Source organism: Mustela putorius, unplaced genomic scaffold, assembly GCF_011764305.1.
Source record: "Mustela putorius furo isolate JIRA1106 unplaced genomic scaffold, ASM1176430v1.1 tig00000145_pilon_pilon_pilon, whole genome shotgun sequence".
NCBI classification, from domain to species: Eukaryota; Metazoa; Chordata; class Mammalia; order Carnivora; family Mustelidae; genus Mustela; species Mustela putorius.
Genome location: NW_025421294.1, coordinates 28,462,899 through 28,485,211, shown reverse-complemented (window position 1 = coordinate 28,485,211; position 22,313 = coordinate 28,462,899). Strand labels below are relative to the sequence as shown.

Genomic DNA, 22,313 nt, shown 5'->3' with positions numbered 1-22,313 from the left:
AAATAGCCGTGTTGGGAAGGCTTCCCAGAGGACTGCCTGTCCCTTCTCCTGTTACAAAGTCCCAAGGGAACGCAAACCCAGCAGTCCAAGACCTGATTTTGGAAAATGAGGTAGGAGACTGTTTTGCTCACACCTGTGCTCCATTCTACCCACTGGTCACTATCTGAAAGTGAAATGAAGACTCAGGCCAACTCCCATATCATGGGTATAGTGTAGAGCTATACTCCCTGTAGAGTGTACATCTGGTTGTACATTAGACTCCCCTGGGTAAACTGTTAAATCCCAATACCCAAATGGCATCCCAGAAAATGAGAATCTCAGGGGAGGGGTGCTGGCCCCAGCATTTTTTGGCACCAGGGAATTTTAAGTGCAGCTAAGATTGAATCCTACTGCCATAGAGGGGATCTTCATTCTGGATGGGCGGAATTCCCATATTGCTGATATTAGATGTCTCTGCAATCTGTACTTAGCCATTTTCTAGAATGGGCTGGCAGCTTCTACCTGTGGTTTGCTCTGAGGACCAGATTTCTATGGGGACTTTGCATGAGCTGCTTTGTGCTTTTGAGATACGGGGCATCTACAGAAGTTTTAGAATCTCTAAAGGCACCTCCTGGGCAGATGGATGCCTGAGACATCACCAGGGAAGAGCTCAGGAGGATGAGACAAGGAGAAAAGTCTGTCACAGCCCTGAAAACAAAACAGAATAAAAGGAACAAAGTCTGCTGCAATGTGTGACTCGGGGCTTGCCACGTGCGCAGAGTTACAGCTGCTGTGGGCTACGTGTGCCATGTGCTGTACTATGTTCTACAGGTTTGGCAGGAAGAGCATCCTCTTCGCAACCATGGCTGTGCAGACTGGCTTCAGCTTCCTGCAGATTTTCTCCATCAACTGGGAGATGTTCACTGTGTTATTTGTCATCGTCGGCATGGGCCAGATCTCCAACTATGTGGTGGCCTTCATTCTAGGTAGGAATGTTCTCTGACCCCCAGAGCTTCTCCTTCCAACCCTCTGAGAGGCCCAGAAAGAGGGGGGGCCCTGAAGAGGGCCTAGGGAGCACCTTAACTCGTGGGCTGTGTTTCTACAACAGGATCGGCCTTGGATATACATGTGTTGGGCAGGGGGCTGTGGTCTCAGGATCTTTGATCTGGTCACAGGCATGGCAGGCGCTCACAGGGAGCCTGCTCTGTGCTGCCCCTGAAATGTGGTGGTGAAGAGAAGCTGGAGCTGACCGGAACCACCCACACAATAACGGAGACACATTTCAGGAGCACAGGGCTTGGGAAAGACACAAAGTTGGGGTGCTGGGGGAGGAACCACCTAAAGAGGTCTTTGATCTGAGTTGTGAAAGCCTGGAACTTCTGCCTGGGCCAGGGCAAAAGTGTTTCTGACAGCTGTGCACAGCCCATGGAGGGACTTAGAGCAGCTGGTATGGCTGGTACACAGGTGGAGGAGGCAGGTGTGGACAGAAGTTCAGAGCCAGGTCCGCCATCACCGGGCAGGGCTAGTCTCCCCCTGAGTCACTGTGCACCCCAGAGCCCATCAGCTGTGTGCAGGATGACATGTTCTGTGGATAGGAGTCCTGTCTCCTCACTAAAGCTTTGGTTCTGGAGTGTAAGGCAGCATGAAGGGGATGCACAAGCTCAAGGACATGAGGAGGCCCCCAGGGCCCTCACCAGAGCTTCCTGAGAGAAAGTGAGGTGAGCTCCAAGCAGCCTGACCAGGATCAGTCATAGGAGCAGGTGTCCCCAAACATGCTGTCTGTGCCGACCTGCTCTCTGTCCAGCTGAGGGTGGGGGAAATGAGGGCCACCTCTGGGACAGCAGACACCCGTTCCCATAATCTCTTGTGTGATGGTATACCCCTGTTGGCTCAATGGTGGCCCAGTTTGTCCTTACTGTCACAGTGTAATTATTAATAATGTCCTTTTATTGTCAGTCTAACAATTCTTCCTGTCTCAAAAGTCTAAATCTGTTAAGATGGATTCTGATTGCTTTTAGGATTCTGAAGGACTCATTAGCTTTGGAGATGCTGTGTCCTCTTAGTTGAGGAGGTGTACACTCTCCACGAGGTTGCCAATACGGGATTGCTCACATTCCGCTCCTGTAATCATTTGTGAAGAGCTCGTTGCCACAGCCAAGGTGTCTGAACAGGGGGAGGGGAGAACATGCTGAAACCACATGGGCCCAGCAGCTAACACCCTCTCTAGCAAGCCCCAGCAGGAAGAGGGCCTCTCTCTTCCCTGCGGGGAAGGAGGGGAACCAGATGTTCTTAAAGAAGGTCCTTTGTGTAGATGACACAGAACTTCAGGCCAGTGGCACTAGAAATTAGGGACTAGAGGAATTTGGGATGGAAACTCTAAGTTCCTCATGCCTGATGGCCCCAAGGACACAGGGCTCTTGAGTAAAGCCTATTTGTTCTCATTGGCAAAATCTCCAGGACTCCATCTTCCTAAATAAATCCAAATTTATTTTGCACAGTTAACTGCCTTCCTGTCTTGACCGATCCACTAATTCAGTATTTTCCTAATAATCCTCCCTAAACCCAAAAAGTCCGATTTGTGGCTCTGCCTCTGGACAGAGATATACCAACATACAGACATAGACACATAGGGGACTGTGCAGGCCTCCTCAAAACAGGATTCTGCCTGAGGCCAGCGGACCCCTTTAAGGAGGACCTGAAGGACTGTCTGAAATCCAAGGGCAGAAAAACATAGAGAAGCCTCATCATTAGGACAGGGATACAGAAAGGGTTTGTGCCAGGTATGACATCCCCCAGGTTCTACTGAATGGCCAAGATTGAGTTCTACCTTTGCAGGGGCAGGGGATGCTTGTGGGGGCCTTGGAACCTCCCCTCTGGTAATGGCTGAGGCTGGGAAAGCCCACCCAGGGTCTCCTGCAGGGAAGTCCTGCCCCCGCTGGCACTGGCAACCTGCTCCCCTCCCTGCTCCCTATGCCAAGGGGAAAGTAAGATCTTGTAAGACCCATCGGAGCCCAGATTTACAAGCCAGCCATCAGTGAACTGGATGCTGGGTGGAAGGGGCTCCCCATTAGTCTGCGTCCCGCCCTGGAGGTCGATTTACTCCACTGTGCACTAGGAAAATTGCTCACTTTTTTGTTCTTGCATGAGACTCTTTGTGTTGGGTTCTCGGGTTTGGGCATTTAAGAATGTCACTGAAAACCTACCCGCTCCCCCGTGCCGCCCCCGCTCCCACAGCAGCAGACTCTGGAGTCAGGGCCTGGGGCGGAGCGGGGCGGGGCGGGGCGGGGCGAGGTTGGGGTGCGAAGTGCCAGCGCTGGGCGGTGCCCGGCTTCTCCGCAGCGCAGCAGTGCCCTCTGGCGTCCCAGGGCTAAAATAGCGAATTCTGGCTTCTGAGTAAAATAAGCGAAACGCTTGGGGTCTGGGCCTTCTCTTTTGTCTTCTGACTCTAGCGCAGGGTGGGCAAGATTCAATGATAATAATCTCAATTTAAGGGACTTCCCATTAAATTGGGAAACTGAATTACTTCCATTCTCAAAACGATGTAGGAATGGATCCTTTCTTCCCTTGTTCTACTTTTTAAAAATTATAAAGCTTGCCAGAGTCATAGGAAACAAGAAAAGGGAGGGAAGAAACAGTACTAGCCAATGAAATATAAAGGGGATTCACCTGGTAGTAAGCACTCTGGCTGATCTAGGAGGAAATGATCCCTCAGGACCAATGACACTGACCTTGCCTGCACTCCAGCTCCCCCTCACCATCTCCTACCGTTTCCCAGAAATAGTGCCTGGAAGCTGTCCACTGCCTTCTGGGTAAAATGCCAGGGGCTCCTCCTTTGGCCCTCGTAACTAGTTGCTCAAATTTATTTTGCGCAGTTAACTGCCTTCCGGTCTTGACCGATCCACTAATTCCATATTTTTCTAGTACTCCTAACATCAACCTCCTGTGCACTATTTGTGCCAGCATGCCGACCTGTTTCGAACTCTGCTTCCTCTGGTGACTAGATGCGTGCTTTCTTTCCAAAAGGATGTAACTGGTGGCATCCTCCTTTACAACTCTCCCCGCCAGAAGACTGAGGCAAGATTGAAATTTAACTGTCACTTGTGCAGTTTTTCTCAGTCACGTATATATTTTTAAAGTACTTTTAAATTGAGATATAATTTGCATACCATACTATTCACTCTTTTAAAATGTGTAGTTTAGTGGTTATTAGTATATTCCAAAGTTGTACAACCATCAACTCTTTTTTTTTTTTTTAAAGATTTTATTTATTTATTTGACAGAGAGAACTCACAAGTAGATGGAGAGGCAGGCAGAGAGAGAGAGGGAAGCAGGCTCCCCGCCGAGCAGAGAGAGAGCCTGATGCGGGACTCTCTCCCAGGACCCTGAGATCATGACCTGAGCCGAAGGCAGCGGCCCAACCCACTGAGCCACCCAGGCGCCCCCCATCAACTCTTTCTAACTCCAGAATATTTTCATCACCTCCCCATAAGCCCTGTATCCATTAGCAATGACTCTGCATTCTCCTCTTTTCTTAACCCCTGGCAACCACTAATCTACTTTTTGTCTGTATGGTTTTATCTATTCTGGAAATTTCAGATAAGTGGAAATATACAACCTGTGGCCTTTGTGACTGACTTCCTTCACTTGATGTTCCATGCTGTACTGTAGTGTGAACCACTATTCAATTGAATGTATTTACTTCATCTTCTTCATCCATACATCAGTTGATGGACATCTGGGGTGTCCCTACTTTTTAGCTATCAAAAATAATGTTACTCTCAACTATTGAGGACAGGTGTTTTTTGGATAAGTGTTTTCAGGTCTCTTGGACATGTACCTAGGAGTGGAGTTGCCGGGTCATATGTTAATTTTGTTTAACCATTTAAGGAACTGCCATACTGTTTTTCAAGGGGATCAGTTGCATAATTTTTTCTTTCCTCCAAGGCAGAACTTTTGCCTTTCTTTGCATTTTACTTTGATGCTACTGTTACCTTATTGTGTTTGAATTATAAGGTGCGTCAAAGATGTCAAGGGAATGAGATGGGATATAAATACATTAAGAGGATGTAGAAATTTGCTGGCACCCCTTGTTTGCACTGTACTATATGAAGAAAGGCATTTTGGGATATATGCAAAGACAGCAAAGGTCACTTTTAACTAGAATGACCTCTAAGTTCATGAGAGGAGTGAGGAACGCCTGAGGAGAGGAGTGTCTGTTAATTTGGAGAGAGTTCTGAGTATTTCCAGGGAGCAAAGAGAGGTTCTACTGTCTTCCATTGGGTGTTTTGATCAAAAGCACTGTACTTTCTTCATTCCTCTGACATTCAGCACATTTCAGCTGTTGGACCAGGGAGAGAGAATTAGCTATTCCTGAACACCTGCCACATGCCAGATCCTCTACTAGGCTCGTTACACATGGTATCTCAGTCCTCGTAATAAAGACCTCCATGAAGTAGGACTTATCAAAGTCACTCTAGTAGCAAAGGACTGTCGAAGAGGCTCTCAACAGATGCCTCTCTGCACATGGCCTTTCTACTCACAACCCATGGGTCCCTGGGTCCTGACAACTGTACCATCTTCTTATTTCTTGAGCTGGGGTCTGGTGGGGTCTGCTGCAGGACTCTGTTGGTCATTCATGGCGATGCACGTCCTGCCTTGCTGTGGAATGGAACCAGTGGTTCCTGGGATGACCACCAGAGAAGGGTCTCGATCAATGTTGATGTTTTCTACAACATCTCTGTGTAGAGTGACCCTAGCCGTCTCTGAGTCACTCCATCTCAGAGAAAGTACTTGGATTGGGATGGTAGTGACAGGCAATAGACAAACACTCCTGATCAGGACATGCCTGTCAGGCTTAGATGACAGAGTTCATTCCCAGCCAAACCAAGACCTACTAGGAACAAAACCCTACCCTACAAAACCTTACCCATACCTGTCCTGGGGGCAAACAAACCCTGGACAGGTATCCCCATCCAGTAGAACCAGAAGTCACTGCTTTCATCTGTTGGACAGCTGCAGGCCATGGAAGGTTTGCAGGAATCTGGGCTCCTCTCCTAGCGGTCCTCACAGGGAGCTGGTCGGCTCTCAGTTGGTTCAAAGACTAGCCCAGGAAATCCTCATTTCTTGAAAGGAGTGCCTGTTGTGCCCCATTTCCCATCAATATCCCCTTTAGGCATCTCAGCTGAAGGACTACTTGGTAAGGCCCAGTCTTTGCCTCCCAGTGATTTTTTTTTTCTCTAGATGGTATCCATAGTTCAAACAGATCAGGCTTAAATCCTTACTGCCCCCACCTACTCCCTCTATGGAGTTGAGGCAATTTGCTTCAACTCTTTAAGTCTCAGCTGATGATATGTAAAACAGGAGTAATATTCTTTTTTTTTCTTTTAAGATTTATTTATTTATTTTGCAGAGAGCTAAAGAGCGAGTAAAGGGGAGGAGCAGAGGGAGAGCGCCCCCAAGTGGGGCTCCATCTCACGACCCTGAGATCATGACCCGAGCTGAAAACCAAGAGTAAGACACTTAGATGACTGTCCCACCCAGGTGCCCCAGAAGCAATCTTAATTCTTGCATAATTATTGTGAAGTTTCAAAGAGACGATGTAGGTCAACAGTCTAGGACCGGCTCAAACACAAATGTTAGCTAGGAGGATGATGCCGGTGACGACGACCACGATCATGTGGCAGGAGGGGTAGTTGTCTAAAGGTCAGAGGGCAGGAAGTCGTGTTGACAAGGTGTTCTTCGGGCTCGTGCCATCTGTGTTGCTCCCTGGAATGGCAGAAGGGTCGATTTAAAAGGTTCTGTCCCCCATGGGTACTGTACAAAGTCAGAACAACTCTTCTGGCCCGAGACTCCAGCTTAGAGACAGAGGTTATCCAGGAATCCAGTGGTGTCTCTTCTCTCTTCTCTTACCAGGGTCATGGAAGCAGGGGGGAGCTCCCCTGCCCTCACGATTCTACCAGATTCTCACTTGGTCCCGTGCACTTGCTCTTTTCTGCAATCAGATCCTCTGCTGCTTCACTTCTGAAACTCTGCTTAGGAACAAAGTGCCCCCTATTCATTCCCACGTCATGATAATGACAGCCAAAGTGTTTAGAAACGGCATGGTGAGTCTGCCTCTGGAGTGGTAGGAGGGTCATTACTGAGGTAAGAAAAGATCTGGAAATAACTCATGATCCTCAAAGAAGTCAGGCCCCGTCTTTGGAAATTAGCAGAGAGGCTGAAAAGTGCCCTAAGGGTTTAGGCCTATTGCCTCCAGTCCAGAATGGGAGAAGCACACATTGTTGGCCATTTCCGTCAGTCTGGGTTTTAAAGAAATGGGCTGTTCAAGAGGGAACCACTGAGGCACACCTTTCAGTTATGATGAGTGAAGAAGAAATGGGCTGGGGATAAGGAACAAGTAGGCGGTGAAAGTGGGAAACTAGCCGGGTATAATTGATCTGTGAACAATGGGGGGTTGGGGCAATGACCTTCACCCACATAGTCGTAAATCCACATATAACTTTTGACTCCCTCTGAACTTAACTACTAATGTAGCCTACTGTTGATCAGAATTAATCAGAATGATCAGAATTACTGATGATGATGTGGAAACAAAGGCAGAAGGAAAATTATTAAATTTCCTTACAGCCTGCAACCCATGGACAAGTCCCTGAAACAGGCAGAGGGACATTCCTCTAGACTCAGCTGACTCGATGTTAATACTTTGCTGAGGGCTAAAGACAATCCCAGCTTGACCGCTTCCTTCCACGCCCAGGATCCCATAAGTCTACTTTAACATATAAAAACTCCTTTAGAAATTTCCTTTATCTCTAAACCCCCCAAGATGCGTGCTGGCAATCACCCCCTTTTCTGACCACTGATATACATCTGAAGGGTCTCATGACTAAGGTTTTATTAGATGATAATAAATGACCTTTTCCCAACAATAGCTAGCCCCTCAATGTCCTAGAAACCTTGTTTCCAAATTCCTTAGAGACTTACACTATCCCCAACCCCCTCACAACTTAAAAGTATACAATGGGCCACTCCTCATGACCCCGGTGCAGCTCTTTCTGCCCTCGGGTCCTGTCCCATGCTTTAATAAAATCACCTTTTTGCACCAAAGACACCTCAAGAACTTTTTCTTGGCTGTCGGCTTCGAACCCTAATGTTATTTCCTACATCAATAACTTAGAGTCAGTGAACACATATTTTATACATTATATATATTATATACTGTATTCTCAAAATAAAATGAGCTAGAGAAAAGAACATGTTATTATAAAAATCATAAGGAAGAGAATCACATTTATAATATTGTGCTGTATTTATTGAAAAAAAAAAAAAAAGTCTTGCATAAGTGGACCCAGGGACTATAGTAATCAAACAGCTCCTCTGGAATTAGCCCTTTGTTCCTTAGCCTGTGCTTAGGGAATATAAACACAACTAAGAAAATACCTCCTGAAAGACAAGACTGAATGGTCTTTTGAATGGTCTGTTCTGTGTTTCCTGGGCTACTTTTCTGTACTGGTGGGCTGATCTCAAACAAAACACAGAGCTGTTGCCATTGGCCAGATCTCTCCGGCAGGGGATGGGGGGAGGTGGAAGACCAAGAGTAGGTTCTGGAAAGGGCCTGGAGCTCTGTGCCAACAGAGCAGCTTATTCTTGGGCTCCCCCATTGTAACCAGGAGCTCCAAGATGTGGGCACTATCTTTGGAAGACCCGTGGCACTGAGCAGAGCCAGAGCCAACAGCTACCTGTGTGTCCTGTGCCCAAACAGGACCCAACACTTCCAAGAGTCTTGGGCTTCTGTGGTGTTCTGGGAAAGCTCTGTGAGGTTCTCTGGGTGTGTGGCCAACTCTAGGGCTGCCTGCCACCTGCTGGGCCTGCAAAATAGCTCCTTCTTTCTTTACTTGTTCTGAATAGACTGTGTCTGCCTGGGCCTGATCTCTGGGTACATGTGGCTGCAGGGAATTCAGCTCTGGGTGCGTGTGGAGGGGTTGGGGCGGGGCAGCTGCTCTGTGTACCTCCCAGGTCAGCTGGATCACAGTCATCATTTCTCAGGGCTCAAGGGTTGCTAGTGGTATCCTAACACGATTCTGTTAACTATGAACTGTCCACTGTTTCCCAAGACCCCGTGGCTGTCTGTTTATAGTGGGGAAACCTGGGAAAGGCTACATGCATTGTGACCTCACAAAGCCCTTCAGAAGAGCCCTCACCATCTCCCGGGACACCCTGTCTGCTCCTCACCCTGGGCATTTATTTTGGAAACAGGGCCTCCTCAGAAAAGATGACCTCTTGGGGCTGGGCACGAGACAGCCTGCAAAAGATAATTCTGTGGCTCCTTTAAAATCTCATGAAAACTCATCCTTCTCTGTAGGAGCAAGTCTTGGGTCACCTCCCACTTTCCTTCACCCTGATCTCACCTCCTCTGGGCCCAAAGGCAAACAAACGCCTTTTCCCTTTTCCCAGCAACTGTAGTTTGAACTTTTAACTGCCAGGTAATGATATAAAACGGCAAATATTAAAGTGAGCTAAAATGCTAATACTCCTCCCTTGTTTTGAACAGGAACTGAAATTCTTGGCAAGTCAGTTCGTATTATATTCTCTACGTTAGGAGTGTGCACATTTTTTGCAGTTGGCTACATGCTGCTACCCCTGTTTGCTTACTTCATCAGAGACTGGCGGATGCTGCTGCTGGCGCTGACGGTGCCGGGGGTGCTGTGCCTCCCGCTGTGGTGGTGAGTGTGGCTCTGTCCCAGACAGCCCCCTACCGCGGGCCAGCATGCCCGGAGCCAGCACCTGGTGCTGATGCTCTTGCGGGCTCCGTCATCTCCTTCATCTCCGTGGAGCTGGCCAGGGCCCAGGCTTCCAAGGCCAGGGTGTGTTTGCCTCTCTGCAGGCGGGCCTGCATGCTGCCGTCCTCGGATTCTCCACGGTCCCACCCAGCACCGTTCTCGGGAAGCCCGTCCCTGGCGGGGCCCACCCCACTCTTGTCGGCTGTTGGTTGTTGATGTTGTTTGTGGAGATGGTACTGGTGGGTTTTGTTTGTTGTTTCTAACTCTGCCCCATGCTGCTCTTTGGACACTTTTCTCTCTCTAGGAAATCCCTTTCTCCTTATGGATTCAATTAATGTAATTTCCTCAAGCTTTCCTATCACGGGGTGATTCACATCTAGGATCTGCCTGTTTATCTACTTTGTCTTTTTATAAAATATTTCATTTATTTATTTGTCAGAGAGAGAGAGAGCACTCACAGGCAGGGGGAGTGGCAGACAGAGGGAGAAGCAGGCTCCTGGCTGAGCAAAGAGCCCCATTTGGGACTCTATCCCAGGATCCTGGGATGATGACCTGAGCCCAAAGCACTCAATCAACTGAGCCACCCAGGTGTCCCTCTGCTTGTCCTGAAGGGCGAGAGAATTACTTTCATTTAATGAGAGAAATGTTCTCTCCTTCCTCAATCCAGCCACCCAATTTTGACACATCAGTGTGGGATTAACCAAGTTTGGAGATACTGGCCCCAGTTTCACCCAACAGGATTATGTGGGAATTTTCAGGTGAGAGAAGAGATTAGAGTAATGGAATAAGGTCCCAGCTGCACCTTCTTTGGGGGATTCCCCATTTCTTTGTTTTTGTTTTTGTTTTTTTGTTTTGGGGTTTTTTTTCCTCCCATATTTAAACAAGAGGAAAGGGGATTTCTTCTATTGGTGGGACTCTCTCTCTCTTGCTCTCTCTCATTAATTCTTCTTGCTTTGGTTTCATCATATCAATATCAAATCTCCCAACAGTGATAAGTTTTACCAAACTGCTTGATCTCCACCTACTTACACACAATGCAAGTTTCTTTGACCATTTTTAAAAAACTCATGGTTTAGATTCGCCCTCACGATCCTGTCCTTTGTACACAGCCTAGGAATTTGTCAGAAGGTCCTTTATCTTGCCACAACTGTTAGGCAACCTTAGAGGCTGACAGGTGGCACATTTTGGCCCTGTTGGACCAGTTAGCTCAGGCTGGACCACTCCCAGTTACGGTCTTTTTATCGTATCTAGGACTGCTATCATTATTCAGTGTAAACTCTTGGCATGGATGTGCCTGGGAGGAGAAAGCACTTTTTCCCTCAGTTGCCTGGAATTTGAGAGACAGTGTGTTAAAGGTTAGATACTGCTCTGGTTTGGAGGTGTCCTCTGCAATCCAGTCTGAGGGGCAGGAAACCTTATGGTAAATAAGGACAGGCCATAACTCCACAGCTCTGTCTCCAAGGAAGCACCCCCGATTTATAAGAGCAGGGCAATTTTCTGGAATGAAAGTCATCATGATCATCATCATAATCACCAACATCAGCTTCGTCACATCTTCTGACCCTCCTTCCACAATTTTCCTGCTGACTGAATTTGTGGTAAACAAAGTTCGTGAACAGAGGTTCTCTCAAGACACAAGACAAGACTATTCAAAAGTTATTTTCTGCCTCCACAGATGAATGAAGTTAAAAATCTGTGATCCCTGGCTCTAGCTGTCCTTTTGGCCTAAGAGACCAGTACTTCTATAATATGTTGTAACCAACCTTATCACTGTGTAATTCTATCAGAGAGAGAGAGAATAAAAATAAAAGGGCCCTGACTAACTATAAGAGGTTAGTAAAGATTTTAATTTCTAGGGCCTGGACCTTTGCTTTGGGTCCCAATATTGCCACAAGGAACAACTCTGATAGGTCAGCCCCTGTGGTTTACAGCAAAGACAGTCCATCCCATGAGGAGCTGACTTACCCTTGCCCTAAGGAAAGTTCTTCCTTCTGGGCTGGCTAGTGAATGCTCTGGGCTGTGGGCACACTGTACAAGGGACAGAACCACCCCAGACAGAGGGCAGCCTGGGGACAGCACTACAAAGCCATGTGCTTGTCCTAAAAGTTTAACAGTCTTAGCATTTTCCTATAAAAACAAAATAGCTTTCTTATGAACACCTTGTTCTTGAGGGTGGGACTTCCTGAAGCTATGCTCATCAGTCTAGGTGGGTTGGGGTCATGAGGGGTTGGCTTTGGGCTGCCGTGCTCCCTGCTGCCCACTCAATGTAAGAGACTTTCCAGCAATGCCCTGCCCCTGCTCTATCTGAATTCAGTCTACAGAGAGCCTATAGTGTACACCTTGTTTGGCGCTCCACTAACTTCTACAATGATCAACTAGACTTGATTCTCCATCCAGCACAAAAGCCATGGCCAAAGTAGAAATCACGGCACCCTGAGCACCATGGGCTGGAAATGGGAGTAAGCCCTGCTGGTGGTTTGGGGATTTTTATATCTCAAGTTCCCTTTAAAAGGTTTGGCAAGAACAGACCATAATCGTGAATGGAGTATATGTATAGGGGTGGGGAAGGAGCCCATAGATGCAGCATGGGGGAGGCTTTGCAATATCTAGCCAACTAAACATTAGGAACTTGAGGTCCATGAGGGCCCTTAGAGCCGGTGGGCAGAAAGTAGGGTATTTCTAAGAACAACCCAGTGGAGGAAAGACATGGCTCAGAATTAGAAGTGTGGTATACATGGATATAGGCGTGAAGTACACAGTGGCTGGAAAGCAAGATCTCTAATTCTGCACTGAAACAGTAGCCACTACCCACATGGTAAATAAAATTTAAAAATTCCTTTGCTCATTCACACCAGTTACACCAGCTCAATAGCCACACAAGTTTATTGGCTACGATATAAGGCAATGCAGCTACAGAGCCCTGCAGAAAGCTTTCCTGGATAGAGCAGCTCTAATTACAGAAGGCCAGTGACCTACCATCAACAGAGTTACTACAGGGACCAACTAAGGGCATGCTCCAAAGTGACATAAACTGGGTTCCTTTTTTAACCCATGTGCTAGTAGGCTGGGGAAGGGAGCTGAGGCTTGGCCTTTTGACAAGTTGTGCTTTACTCTGAGGTTAATTCCTGGTGAGGCTTTGGAGAAGCCCCTTTATTTATTTATTTATTTATTTATTTTAAAAAGATTTTATTTATTTATTTGACAGATAGATCACAAGTAGGCAGAGAGGCAGGCAGAGAGAGGAAGGGAAGCAGGCTCCCTGCTGAGCAGAGAGCCGGAGCCAGGACTCCGGGATCTGACCTGAGCTGAAGGCAGAGGCTTTAACCCACTGAGCCACCCAGGCACCCCTGGAGGAGCCCCTTTAATGAGAGGAGGTCTCTGTGTCTGCTACATGTGATGTATTTTCTCAGATCACTGAGTATTGACCTATAGGTAAGAAAAACAAGAGCTGGCAGAGGAATGGCTAAGAGATACTGAGAAGCAAAAAGTAAGAATAGAAAATATATAAATAAATATAAGTATGAGAAAAAGAAATACTAATAGAAAAATAGAAAAATTAGGAAAAAATAGAAGCAAACTCTGTGTAATAAAAAGTTCCTAGACATAAAAAAAAAAAAGAAAGAAAGAAAGAAAGAAAATTGTCTCCCAAAACCTCGTTTGGTGACTCATTGCCCTGGGGATCTGAGAGTCACAGGGACAGCCCATGGCGGGGCTGTCCACATTTCCACCTTTTCCTGTGACTACAAGAAAAGCCCAAAGAGCACAGATGCCTTGGCCACCTTTACTTGGTAAATTTCTGACCATTATCAGCTGGGCACCAGGAGTTCTCCAAGGGATGGACGCGCTGAAAAGACACTTGAGTGTGTTTCTTTAAGAGCCACATTGGTTATTACGTTTGAAATGACTTTCTCCCCCTGCCCTGGCTTACAGCACCTATAGTTAATGTTACCCTTTATTGTCTGATCCAGCCCTCCAGTCCAACTGATGATTAGCCTTGTGATTTGATCAGAACTTTGAAACTTGGAGGTGCTTTTATTTATTCCTATGATCAATGAAAATCTTATGAGGCCTCCTTCCTGTTTTTTTTTTTTGTTTTGTTTTAATAGACAAACTAAAATCTGACAAAATAAAAATTGTTTGGGGGCAACTTATGGTGACTAGTATTATTAGTACTACTATTACTGCTATTGTGAAAAATAAACAATTACAAATTTATTCCAGGTTTATTCCCGAATCTCCCCGGTGGTTGATATCCCAGAGAAGATTTTCAGAGGCTGAAAGTATCATCCAAAAAGCTGCAAAAATGAACAACATAGCTGCCCCAAGGGTGATTTTTGATCCTATGGAGGTAAGCATTTGCAGATGTGTCCTCTTAAAGTCAGCAATGCATTCTTGATTTAATTGAATCTGACGTGTGCCCAGTGTGCACCAGGCTCTCTGTGAATCCTTGAGACCCTATGATGACGAAGTGCTGATGTGAAACCTACCTCAGAGGGCTGCGAGGGAATGAGATGCAATCATATATGCAAACTGCTTAGTTTACAACATGTGTTGATTAAATACTAGTCCCCCTTCCCTTTGGCAAGTTTTATCTCCAACTTTATGTTGGTATTGCTCCATACCACTGGTGCAGTTACATACCAGTGATTTCTCAATGTCCAGATAAAGTGGAAAAAATGTGGTTGAAGGGTATGCCATCCATGATGTCCCCACCGTACTCTGAATCATGCTGCAGCTGCTGAGGAAGCCGTGTTTGCCTTTGGTTTGCTGCGTTGTGTCTACACCCTAAAGGCGTGAAGGCATAGGCTCAAGGGGTCACCCCTGAAAACAGGAGGCCACAAGGGAAAGATGATATTCTGTGGTAGCAGCCATATTCACTGACAGTCAGTGGGGAATTGCAGTGTCCCTGTCCACGCCCTCCGCTGGGTCCTAGAGAAAATAAGAAAAGTTAGATACAGTTTCTATGCTTAGCGTGTAGCTAAGGTGGTCAAGAGGATTAGATGTAAACATAAAACAGGAAGAAGTGCTAAGTATCCAAGGTAGGGATGCTGTGTAGCAGCAGAGAAAGGCAGCAGATGGACTCCAGGCTGAAGAGGCAGGTCCAAACCAGGGTCTGGAGGCTTAGATGAGTGGAGAGGAGGGGGGCAGGGCATTCCTCGCTACGAGAAGGGCAGGGGACTATTCAGAATACCCCAAGAAGATGGGGACAGCTACAGCGACAGTATGCCTGCTCCACACTCAAGTCTATAGACTCAAGTCTGGCCTCCCCGGAAAGCAGGACTCTGTAGAGGTTGGGAGACACGTGGAGCCTGAACTGGACGAGCCCGCTGAAGGAAAGGGAGGTTGTGCTCCTCTCCGCTGCTCACCTCTTGGCAAAGGTGTATATGCCAGCACATACAGCCTGCTCAGAATGACAATGGAGAGTCTACCAGATGTCAGGCATGGTGTTAGTTTCTTTGATGTTCATGCAAGCCAGAGCTAGTGGGTACTACTCCAGGCCCTTTTTCCAGGAGTGGACACTGAGGTACAGGTAAGCTAAGGAATTTGCCCACAACCACAGAGCTAGGTCTCTTGGTACCAGAGTACATGTACTAAACAGCATGTCATTTCCTAACTCATGTTAGAGGCAGTGGATAGAAAAAAATACAGAATAGTGTCGTGTTGGAAAGCTATCTTGGGCTTCCCTGGCTTTCTTTCTGAAGTACCTTCAGCCTGCTCGTGGTATCTGGTCCAAAGATATTTTGGTGACTCCATATAGGCACAAGCCCTGGATATAAGACTATTCTTGTCCCAAAATACAGAGTTGTAGGCTTCAGGGCCCCAGGGAGGATTCAGAGTCAGCATGCCCTGGGTGGAACCTGGCAAGCTGCATTTTCATAAAGGTCCTGTGGAAGCAGCAAGTGTGAGCACGGGCCTGATGCACAGGTCCTATCCATGCATGGCACCACTTCCAGAACCCTCCATGAAGATTTCTAGTTCCTACTAGTTTATGCAGGGGCTTTACTTTGGTTGTGATAATAGGGTTTTGCTGCCAGGGGCATGTTCTAGGGATGTTCACTCCAAACTGTGTAGAAGAAAAAAAGTAAAATGTCTGAGAGCAGCAGGTGGGAGTGTCTGGTTATTCTTGGAAAGAAGGATGCTCATATCTGGGGAGCACCTGCTACAAAGGCAGGTCTGGCAGTCTTACTCCTTCACAGCATACACTCCTTCCTAAGCCTCTTACTGCATATACCTCATGTCCTAAAGAGATTCCACACCTCAGAGCCCTGTAACTTTTTTTACAAGCTCCAATAAACTTAGTTATCTAGATTTCTACAACATGGCAAGTTAACTTTAGTAAATTAAAAGTAGAGGAAGGAAGCCCATTGACAGCAATTAGAAACTACCACCAACCAGATTTTTAGCATCTTTTTCTCAATGGTGCAGTCATAGTAATAATTATAGTTAAAAAAAAAAAGTTGGGCATCTATCATGGTTCAAGTACTATGCTAAGCTTCATATGTGTGTGTGTGTGTGTATGATCTCATTTAATCTTCTCAACTCCCAATTATTATATCCTTTTTGTAAAAGATTTTATTTATTTATTTGACAGACAGAGATCACAAGTAGGCAGAGCAGTAGGCAGAGAGAGAGGAGGAAGCAGGCTCTCCACTGAGCAGAGAGCCCAATGCGGGTCTCGATCCCAGGATCCTGGATCATGACCCGAGCCGAAGGCAGAGGCTTTAACCCACTGAGCCACCCAGGCACCCCTATTATATCTTTTTTTAAAAAAAGATTTTATTTATTAACTTGACAGAGAGAGACACAGCAAGTGAGGGAACACAAGCTAGGGGAGTGGGAGAGGGAGAAGCATGCTTCCCGCGGAGCAGGGAGCCTGACGGGGGGCTCGATTTCAGGACCCTGGGATCATGACCTGAGCCGAAGGCAGATGCTTAACAACTGAGTCCAGGTGCCCCTATTTATACCCTTTTAAAGGAGAAGTGAACTGATGCTCAGACCTTTTGTCCAAGGCCCTCCGTGAATCCAAATCTCTTCTGACCCTGAGACAACAACAAGAAAAATACAAAAAGCAGACATGGACCTCAAGGGAGTTGGGGCTGTTTGGCCCTATCCACTCAACAGGTCCTAAGGATCACAACTCAGTGTGATTCGAGTCACCACAGTGGTGACCATGAGTCAAGAAAAGGCTTATTAGCAGTCAGGGCTTATATAAAGAGGCAGTGAAGCCAATGTTACATATTTCAAAGGCTCTGTCTAAAATGGGCCACGAGTATTTTGAAGAGTTAGGATAAGCATTTTATAGTAGATGCCCTTATTCCCCTCAAATTCCAGACTTCTGAGCATATTCAAGGTGAAGGAGCGTTATAGGCATAACAGGTCTTTCCCACAATGCCAATGGTTGAAGATACCTCCTCATTACCTCGTAATCTTACAGTTTATTTACATTATTTTAGCTACAGGAACTAAAACTCCCTGGTCAGCAGAAAGTTCTCATTCTGGACCTGTTCAGGACTCGGAATATTGCCACAATAACCATTATGTCCTTGCTCCTGTGGTAAGTAATAAGTGAACTATGGATATGACACACAACACCTAAGGATACAACTGATTTTCTCTAATTCACAGCAATGTCAGGGCAAGGGTTGAGTCTTCCTGAGACAACAGAAATTCTAGAATTCTAAGTTATTTGGAAATGGCTCCATTCAACTCATGGAACTGGATGCTGAAAAAAAGTCACAGGGAACGTAAAAAAGTAACATGACATTTAAGCCTGCTTACTGTGGGCCACAGGGAAAGGGTCTCTCCCCTCCTAAAGTCATTGGGATTCATACTAATTACATTGCTGGTTCCTGAAAGTGAGAGGCTAATTCAGCTCCTGCTTCCTGAAGCTATACTGTCAACAGAACAGTAACATCAGAGTAACAATGTTCCTGAAAACATTTTTCAGATATCCTCTGCTTTTCAGTCATGTTAGTAGTAAGCAAACTTCTGCACAGAGGAGTCTGCAAGGTGCAGTTGTTTTTGCACAGAAGAGCTTTACAGTTCTGCGGAAGTCAACTGTAATGACAGGGTGTGCGGTGTGTACTATGTTCAATGGGACTTTCATTCTCTTCCCTAAAGTGAGTTTTTTTTTTTTTTAAAGATTTTATTTATTTATTTATTTGACACAGAGAGAGATCACAAGCTGGCAGAGAGGCAGGCAGAGAGAGAGGAGGAAGCAGGCTCCCTGCTGAGCAGAGAGCCCAGTGAGGGGCTCGATCCCAGGACCCTGGGATCATGACCTGAGCCAAAGGCAAGTGGCTTTAACCCACTGAGCCACCCAGGCACCCCATCCTAAAGTGAGTTTTAATAAACCGATTGGAATTCACCGAAAGAGAATCCCACAGCATTACCTATGTGTCCTCATTTTTCTTTAGGGTAAAAATAAATCTGGATTTTGTGTTCACTGACGTGACTGACAGTCTTTCTTCAGATAATAGTTGTAAGGGAACAAGGATGTACGAACTGTTCAGGAAATACTGAAATCTGAAATTAACTAGACCAGGGTAGGTGTTGTTAAATGTTGGCAGATCTAGACTAGTGCTGTCCAAGAGAACTTGCCACAACAATGAAAATGTTTTATGTCTGAGTTGTCCATTGTCGTAACCACTAGGCACAGGTGGCTCTGAAGCAGGTGAAGTGTGGCCAGTGTGATTAAAGAACTGAATTTTTAATTTAGTTTAATTTTAATTGACATAGTTTTTAAATAGCCATATGTGGCTAGTGGCTACTTGTAGGACAGAAAGACCAGGACAATTTCTTGACCATCATGGAATCATTGAGTGGTTCAGGCTATCCTCTTGGCATCTTTGCCTTTTTTCTTTTGTCTTTCAGGATGCTAACCTCAGTGGGTTACTTTGCTCTGTCTCTCAACGCTCCTAATTTACATGGAGATGCCTACCTGAACTGTTTCCTTTCTGCCTTGATTGAGGTTCCAGCTTACATTACAGCCTGGCTGCTGCTTCGAAAGCTGCCTCGGCGTTACATCATCGCCGGCGTACTGTTCTTGGGAGGAGGTGTGCTTCTCTTAATTCAGTTCGTACCCGCAGGTAAGAAGTTAACCAATATTAACCGCTTACTGGAAAAGAGCTGCACCTTCACTAGACTAATCATTAGTCACTGTGCCCTGTTTGTGTCGCCTTTACATCATAAGCTCCTCTTAAGTCAACCGGACAAGCGATAGCTAACTACAGCACTTCCTGTATTCACAACTCCCCTGACATGGGAGTCAGCCTTAAGGAATCAGACATCACTGCCTGAGAGGAAGCCTGATGCCGTCCATCATTCCCTTGGTACTTTCAGACCTCTTCTCTGATGAGCATTTTCCAGCGTTGCAGTGCATAGGACTGCCAGTTCCCATACAAGGCAGTGATTTTTAGGGCCTGTAATCCTTAAGCAGTTGAAGAGTACATGAAGACATTTGCTTCTTTCTTCTCCTTATGCCTAACTTTCTCATATTAAAATGTTGTCAATAGATCATTGATAACCTAGTATTATACATAAAACATATATCTCTTTGATAATTATAAACAGGTTAGAAAGGATAGGTCTTTCTCTTTGAAGATTAAACTTAATGATATTAACATGCTAACAACTTACCATGAAACTGCTGTAACAAATAAAAGTGGGCAAAGGTCACTGAATGCATAAATGCATAAATGATCTAGAAAAACAGTAGAGCAGAATAGAAAGCAACCTGTCGCTCTCCATCTTTGTTTGTGTCCAATTATTAAGATATTTGAAGACAAAGTGTTACTTGGGGAATATCTCCTTTTTTTTTTAAGAGAGAGACGTGGGGAAAGAGAGGGGCAGAGAGAGAGAGAGAGAGAATCAAACAAATTAAGCACACTCGCTACAGAGCCCAGGATAGGGCTGGATCTCATGATCTTGAGAATATGAGTTGAGCTGAAATCAAAGTTGGAAGCTTACCTGACTGAGTCACCTAGGTGCTCTGGCAACATCTTTACATTATAAAAACATTGCTGTACAAGCAAAGAGGACAATGAACGCAACTCAGTTAACAAAGTCTTACTTCTAGAAGCACCTCTTTTTACACGGGGTCTCTTTTCCAGATTACAACTTCTTGTCCATTGGTCTGGTGATGTTAGGGAAGTTCGGGATCACCTCTGCTTTCTCCATGCTGTATGTCTTCACCGCAGAGCTTTACCCCACCCCGGTCAGGAACATGGCCGTGGGGGTCACATCCATGGCCTCCAGAGTGGGCAGCATCATTGCTCCCTACTTTGTTTACCTCGGTGAGATGCATCTTGTCAATTTGTTCTTTTTTTTTAAATATAAAGGAATAGATTTTTCATTGTGAAAAAATGCAAACAGCACAGAAAGTACTGGAAAAAGTACAACTTCACTTCTTCTCTCTCGGCTCCCCAGACTACAGCCCTAGAAGTAGCTAATATTAACACTTTGGTGAGTAACCCTTCAGACATTTTGTTTTGCAAAACATATATATATATACACAATAAAATTAAACACACAAACAAAATTATATATATTGTTTCACAACTTTTTAAATACAACATTGTATCACAATATCTTTCCTTACTAGTGGTTTTTAAGCTTTTACCTTCTTTTTAGTTAGTATATATTCTTCCAATGTATGTATATACATATTTGTTTAACTAGGCTCAATGGATAGACATTTATGCTATTTCCTGGTTTTTGTTATTACACATAACACTACAATAAACATTCCTCTATCCCCCTAAGATCCTTTGTTCACTTAATTACATACACTTGGATTCGTGGATTGTTGGAACAAATTAAAATTTTCATAGATATTGCCAAACTGGCCTCTAAATATTGTACTAATTTACAATCCAACTATCAATATATGAGAGGGCCTATTTCTCCATATCCTCACTAACAAAGGGGATGACCCAATTTTTTAATCATTGGTAATCTGTTACCTGAAAAATGGATATCATTATTGCTTTCATTTCTAATTCAATTATAAATAAGGTTGAATTTTTTTTAAAGATTTCTTTATTTATTTTGAGAGACAGAGCACAGTAGAACATGCTCACATGTGTTGGGGGGAAGGGGCAGAGGGAGAGAATCTTCAAGCAGAAGCCCCACTGAGCACAAAGTTCGATGCAGGGCTCTATCTCAAAACCCATGAGATCGTGACCTGAGACGAAATCAAGAGTCAGACATTTAACCGAGGACTGAGCCACCCAGGTGCCCCTGATTTGTGAGAGCTCTTTGTAATTGAAAGAAACTAGCCCTTTGCATATATGTGGTAAATATTTTTCTTAGTTCATCGTATACTTTGACTTTATGATATTTTAGGGAATTTTAGTTTTTATACGGTCAGATTTTGCAAGCTGGAGTAACACCACAGGGGGGCTTTGGTGGGTTGTTCAATGAATGTAGGATCTTGTACTCCAAGCCTAAACCTCATTAAGGACTCTGACGGTGAGAGATGCTGATACACCTCCTATTCTTCCTAGTCATCCATTGGTTACCTACTGGTTCAAACACTCATGCAAACAAATACTAGATCTGAATTCTCATGAAAGGTACACCCTAATTTTTGCAGAGAAAGTGAAACATTTTCTTATCTTAAACATACTCTGCATTGCTGCCCTGAACAAGCCCTAAGAAAGCACATTATAATATTGAATGGTGTCAGGGCATCTGGGTGGCTCAGTGGGTTAAAGCCTCTGCCTTTGGCTCGGGTCAGATCTCAGGGTTCTGGGATTGAGCCCCTACATCAGGCTCTCTGCTCAGCAGGGAGCCTGCTTCCTCCTCTCTCCCTGCCTGCCTCTCTGCCTACTTGTGATCTCTGTCTGTCAAATGAATAAATAAAATCTTTTTTAAAAATATTGAATGGTGTCATTTTCCCTTCATTCCTTCTTCTTTCAGGCCATGCTCACTTGGTCTAAGGGCAGACCACTGGTACAGATGAAAGGGAGGAGTCTGAAACAGCTTTCTGTTCTGCAACGACTACTCCCGTTAGTGACACAGACACTTCAGAGGAGCTTCCAGATTAAGATCTAATAAAATTCTTGGGTGTGTTGTTCCTCTATAATCTCTGTTTGCAGAAAAGAGGCAAGATGAGGATCTGTTATTCTCCTGTCCAAGTAATGCCACATAAGGAAGAGGTGGAACGGTTCTTATAAAACCAAGACACATAGATGTTGCAAAATGAAACCAAATCCAGGTATATAGTGCATTCACTATGCCTGACATTGAGTGATTGAAATTGGATTAAACATATTACTTAGGTTTTTTTTTTTTTTTTAAGAGATTCATGGCTCTTTGGACCTTGCTGTCCACTGCAGCCTACTTCATAGTTCAGGCAAAAGCAAAGTTCACACCAGTCATCATGGCCTGTCCCTGCCCCTGTGATGTCCTTTCTCCTCCTTGATGTCCTCTCATCCCCATCTCCAATGACTTCCACCTTGAGAGGGAAAACTTGGTTGGCAAAGACTTTCATCAATGGAACATCTGTCACTCATGGTTCAATAGTGGCTTAGAGAATGCCAAATGGCATGAAAG

General features: G+C 45.3%; 1 protein-coding gene across 6 annotated transcripts in view; it reads left to right on the top strand.

The window, feature by feature from the left end:
• Nucleotides 1-22,313, top strand: part of SLC22A4 (solute carrier family 22 member 4) — a 42,254-nt gene that overhangs the window by 16,767 nt on the left and 3,174 nt on the right. For 4 of the 6 annotated variants that reach the window (XM_004745014.3, XM_004745013.3, XM_004745015.3 and 1 more), the window contains 6 exons: nt 811-965; nt 9,527-9,698; nt 13,977-14,103; nt 17,210-17,310; nt 18,630-18,844; nt 19,868-20,050. In XM_004745014.3, the coding sequence (XP_004745071.1) occupies nt 811-965; nt 9,527-9,698; nt 13,977-14,103; nt 17,210-17,310; nt 18,630-18,844; nt 19,868-20,050 (953 nt within the window). Of the gene's footprint in view, nt 1-810; nt 966-9,526; nt 9,699-13,976; nt 14,104-17,209; nt 17,311-18,629; nt 18,845-19,867; nt 20,051-21,856; nt 21,976-22,313 lie in introns of all 6 variants that reach the window. The other 2 variants (XR_001178258.2, XM_013052525.2) reach the window with 2 other exon arrangements.